The sequence below is a fragment of the Merops nubicus genome, unplaced genomic scaffold, assembly GCF_000691845.1.
Source record: "Merops nubicus isolate BGI_N331 unplaced genomic scaffold, ASM69184v1 scaffold25207, whole genome shotgun sequence".
Lineage (NCBI taxonomy): Eukaryota > Metazoa > Chordata > Aves > Coraciiformes > Meropidae > Merops > Merops nubicus.
The window spans coordinates 1-4,586 of record NW_008619939.1 but is presented as its reverse complement, the minus strand read 5'-3'; the positions used below and the strand labels follow the sequence as shown (position 1 = coordinate 4,586).

General features: G+C 60.9%; 1 protein-coding gene across 1 annotated transcript; it reads right to left on the bottom strand.

The window, feature by feature from the left end:
* Positions 1–623: 623 nt before the first annotated feature.
* Positions 624–4,267, bottom strand: LOC103776474 (voltage-dependent calcium channel subunit alpha-2/delta-2-like; the record flags this gene model as incomplete). Its single annotated transcript, XM_008943984.1, has 8 exons — positions 624–700; positions 2,078–2,139; positions 2,317–2,388; positions 2,697–2,768; positions 2,929–3,003; positions 3,425–3,499; positions 3,940–4,008; positions 4,178–4,267. Coding segments are annotated over 8 exons (592 nt in total), but the record flags the coding sequence as incomplete, so codon positions are not given.
* Positions 4,268–4,586: the final 319 nt, after the last annotated feature.

Genomic DNA, 4,586 nt, shown 5'->3' with positions numbered 1-4,586 from the left:
CCGGAGGGGAGAGGGGGAGGGTCTGGTTCTCCCATGTGGGAGAGGATCCCTGGGAGCAGCGTGGACCTGTGGTGGGAAAAAGGCTTGGGGGTCAGGGGAGAGAGAAAGAGAGAGAAAGGCTAACACACATGTACACAGATTAATTCCAAATGAAAATCGAAACCAACCGAAACCAAACTCATAAAAAGAAGAATAAATGGCTTCAACCAAAACCAAAGAATTGAAAAATCAACCAAAGAAAAAACAAAGAGATCCATGCAAACTTTCCCAGGCTCGCCAGTTAACTGGCTGCTCCAGCGGGACCCCTCGTCCCCAGGAGGCAAAGGGGCAGCAGCGCAGCCCCTGCCTGCATCCAGGGGTTCGGGTTTTGGGGTGCAAAGCGTACGGACCAAGCCCTGGCGCTCTGGGGCGCCCCAGGCAGGCAGCTCGCTTTCCCTCTGTGCCTTCACCTCCACTCACACCTCTCTCAGTTTTAATTTTTCTCCTTGTTTTTTGCCTCTCACAGCGTTCCCTATCTCTTTTCGCAAGTTTTTGCTTCGTGTTGCTCCCCCTGACAGCTGTGGGCTGGCGAGGGGGCGAGCGGGAGTGCAAGCAGGCGACGGGGAAAGCCAGGGGCTACTTACACTTCACTTGCAGGATCTGGTCGCTGAGGTTGGCCTGGATGTAGTAGGTGCTGTAGGGAGGCAGAACCAGCCCCAGGCTGCAGAGGGGGAGAGCAGACAGGTGGTGTAAGGCTTTACACCCACCACGAGCCCTTGGCTGGCCCCCAACCCCTGCCTGGCACCACCTTGTAGAGCCTGCTGCGTCCTTCCCTGCAGGGACTGCACCCAGTGCTGTCCTGGTCGTCCCCAGAGCCCCTCAAGGATCATTCTAAGGCATCCAGGATCATCTCTAGAGCATCCAGAGTCATCCTGGTGGCTCTCAGAGTCATACTCAGAGTGCCCATGGTCACGCTGGTGGCATCCAGGGTCATCTTGGAGTATCCAGGGCCATCCTTGGAGCATGCAGGGCCATTTTGGTGGTACCCAGGCTCACCCCCAGCACACCTACTTCCATACTGGGGCACCCAGCTGGACTTCTGGGTGCTGGCCACAGGGGCCTGCGGCCTCCGGTGACAGTGTTTGTGCTAGGTGCTGCTTTGGATGAGCGAGCACCTGCGGATGAAGGCCACATTCCTGATTCTCACTGGATGTCACACCTACACCTGAACCATGGGGACCTGGACTTGCCCCCCAGGCCACCCCTCCAGCTGTGCCTGGCAGCACAGACTGGGCACCCCAGCAAGCATAGTGGGGGTGGTAGCACCCTAGCGTGGAGGGCAGAGAGGTGGTGGCACCCCAAACCACAGGTGGCAAGAGAAAGGTGGTGACCTTCTGTTCAGTGCTGGTGGCACCCTGTGCTGACGGTGTCCCAAGGAACCCCAGAGAACATCCCTGCTGCCATGGTGCGGAGCCATGGGAATGCGGGGTCCCCAGCAGCACCTTTCACCCTACAGATCAACCTGCAGCTCCAGCCCCAGCTCTTCGGGCACTTCCTTGGCAGTGCTGCTTGTCTCTGGAGGGGGTGCCACCATGGGAGACAGGACCGGGGCTGCGCAGGGGACACCTGGCAGTGCTGGGAGGTGGCTGTGAGCCCGGCCAGCCCTCCTGAGCTGGGTAGTGAGGAGGAGGGTACACTCGGTGGCAAGCGGACCACACAGCTCCTTGCAGGATGAAAGCAGCATGACGTGGACAGCACAGATATGATGATGTCAGGATCTTTTTTTTGCAAATCTGCAGAGGGGAGCTTTCCACCAGCTTTGTCCAGCGCCTCACAAAACAGCCCTGCAGCTGGTCCTGAGCCCTCAGGACTGTAGCCCAGCTCACCAGTGCCAAGTACTGGCAGGCAGCACTTTTGGGATTGCCCTCATTGACTGCATGCAATGATGTGACAGCACCTTTGCAACCCTGCAGCCCATGGGACATGTTCCTGGTGGCCTCAGGGACCCCCCGAGCTGCAGGCACAAGACCACAGCCCTTTGCTGGCAGGGGTCTGGTAGATGCTGGGTGAGCGCGGACGCGCCAGCAACGCTGCTCACCTGTAGTTGGTGCTTTTGATGGGGGCCCACGTATAGGTCCTGAACACCTCGTCGATGTATTGCTGCGGGTCAGAGGGAGCCAGTCAGGCCTCTGTAGTGCCAGGACCCTGCCGGCGTGGTGACACGACACCCCGGCTCCAAGCCCGGTGCCGGACGCAGCCCCTCGTTCCCCGCTGCCCGTGCTGGGTGCCCAGCATGGCCACGGCTTGGTCCATGCCCCCCTTCCCCTGCAGTGTTACCTCATCCAGAGACTTGATGAGGGTCTTGATGAACCTCTGCCCGTCATTCCCATCAATCATGCTTCTCCGGATCTGGGGGACATGGAAGAGGTGGCTGAGGGCCACAGAGCCTGGCCAAGTGTTGGCTGGCATTCACCCCAGTGGGGTGGCACTGGAGACCTGCAGGGTGCAGGGGCGAGCAGCCTGGGGTGAGGCTGCTCATGCTGACACACAGGGGACAGCGACCCAGCTCTCATCCTTGCTGTGGCACTGCAGGTGCTGTGCTGGGGCCCTTAGGATGAGGTGTTCCCCAGGGCAGCCTAGAGGGGCTGAGTGTCCTTCACAACTGCAGATCAGGGGGGCCAGCCTGTACCCCAAATGCCGCCACCAGGTCTGCCCACCTCCTCCTTGTTCTCATCCTCCAGCTCAGCATCCAGGAAGTCCAGTGTCACTGGCTCACGGAAATTGATGATCTGCAGGCAGAACGGGAGAGCTGGGGAAGGGCTCAGGACTCCCACAGCCGCTGCAGAGTCCAGACAAATTCCTCACAATTCCCAGTCAGCTCCTAATGACCCTGGGAAGCCGTGTGTCCCACTAACCCCAGCTGCTGCCACCCCGAGGGCCCCCCCTCACCTGAGGCTGCAGGTTGGGGTGCAGCAGGACATAGCCGTTCAGGTCGATGGCGAAGACGTAACCATTTGCCCCCAGCTGCAGGAGGACAGGAGGAGGGATGAGCTTGGCCAAAGGGCTCCATGCCATGCTGTGCTGGTGTGATCATCCTCATCCCTGCAGGCACAACTCACCCCACACCACCCTCAGGGCTCAGCCTTTTCTATTTATTTCTATTCCCAGGCCAATAGCATCTCTCACCCAGGCTCTGGATGTTGCCTGCTGCCCCCTTCCCCAGGCTGGCAACGTTCGCTCCCCACCAACCCTGCAAGGGTTTTGGCTCTGCTTTGGGCCCCAGAGCATCACCCAGCTCTGATCCCTGCCTGCCCCCTGCTACCGCCAGTGCTGCGGGAGGTGCTATGGGTTGCTGGGAGGCACAGCTTGGGGCTTCCTGCTGCAGGCTCCCATGCCAGGCTCTGGCAGTGCATGGCAGGGACAGAGAGAAAGGGCCCCCACGCACGTTGTATCGCGGTGTCAGCCTCTTGATGTCGTTGAGAGCCACGTCGATCCCCATCACACCCAGGATGAGCTGGTTCTGGAAGGAAGTGCAGGGAGGGAGGCGAGTGGGAGCAGGGCTGTCACCTGCCACTGCCAGAACAGGAACAGGGAAACAGGGGAAGGACCACTTCTCCCTCTGAGGACGTGTGGGTCAGATTCGGACACCACAGGGGCACAGGATGGGACGTGCCAGTCCCCCAGAAGCCCTACATGGGACACTGCATCCTCAGAGACTTGCAGCTGCCAGCTGTCCCCATTGAACTGTGAGAGCTGGCCAAGGCCATTGGGTCACAGGGCTGGCAGTCACCCCTGGTCTCACCCCAGGGAGGGGCTGCAGAGCAGGCAGCACCCCTGGGGTGCCAATGACCCCAGCTGCAGCCATACACCCAGCATCAGGGCACCCTCCCCCCCTGCCACGGCCCCACAGTGGGGGTCCTGGTGTCACCAGGGAGGGGGGTGCCAGCCACAGTGTCCTACCTTCCTGTCACTGCTGTCCTCCGTCAGGTTGAACACCGGCAGCGTGCCTGTCACCACCAGGCCCAGCCCCTGCACAAGCACAGAAGGGTGTCCCATGGCCCCTCATCAGCCCCAGTACCCAGAGCTGGGGGTGGGCAGCAGAGGGGTGTTACGCCCCTAGTAAGGGAGATGGGGGCATGTGCTGTGCCCACCCTGGGGTGGGTGCCCCCACCTGCACCACAGGGCTGGGGGTCCTTACCAGGGCATCCTGGTAGACGTTGGTCCACTGAACCTGCTTGGCTCGGTTCCCAGCCAGGACCATGGGTCTGCCCAGCACATCCAGGTACTCCTGCAGGGACACAGCACACATGGGAGCCAGATGCATCCCTGCTCCAGCCCAGCAACACCCGTGTCCCCAGGCACACCCCAGGGATTACTGCAGCACCGGAAAACCCTTGAGGCGCTGCCCTGCCCAGGACCGCAGTCAGCTGCCCACCGTGGCACCTCCTGTGCATCCGGTAGAGAAAAGGGGCAGAAAAGGGGCCGTGGCACAGGGGTTGGGGTGGACACGCCTGGCTCTGCCTAACTGGGTGCTACCGGGGCTGACCCTGCCCGCGCTCAGCTCTGCTCTCTGCTGATTAATGCCTGACGGTTCATAATTAGTCACT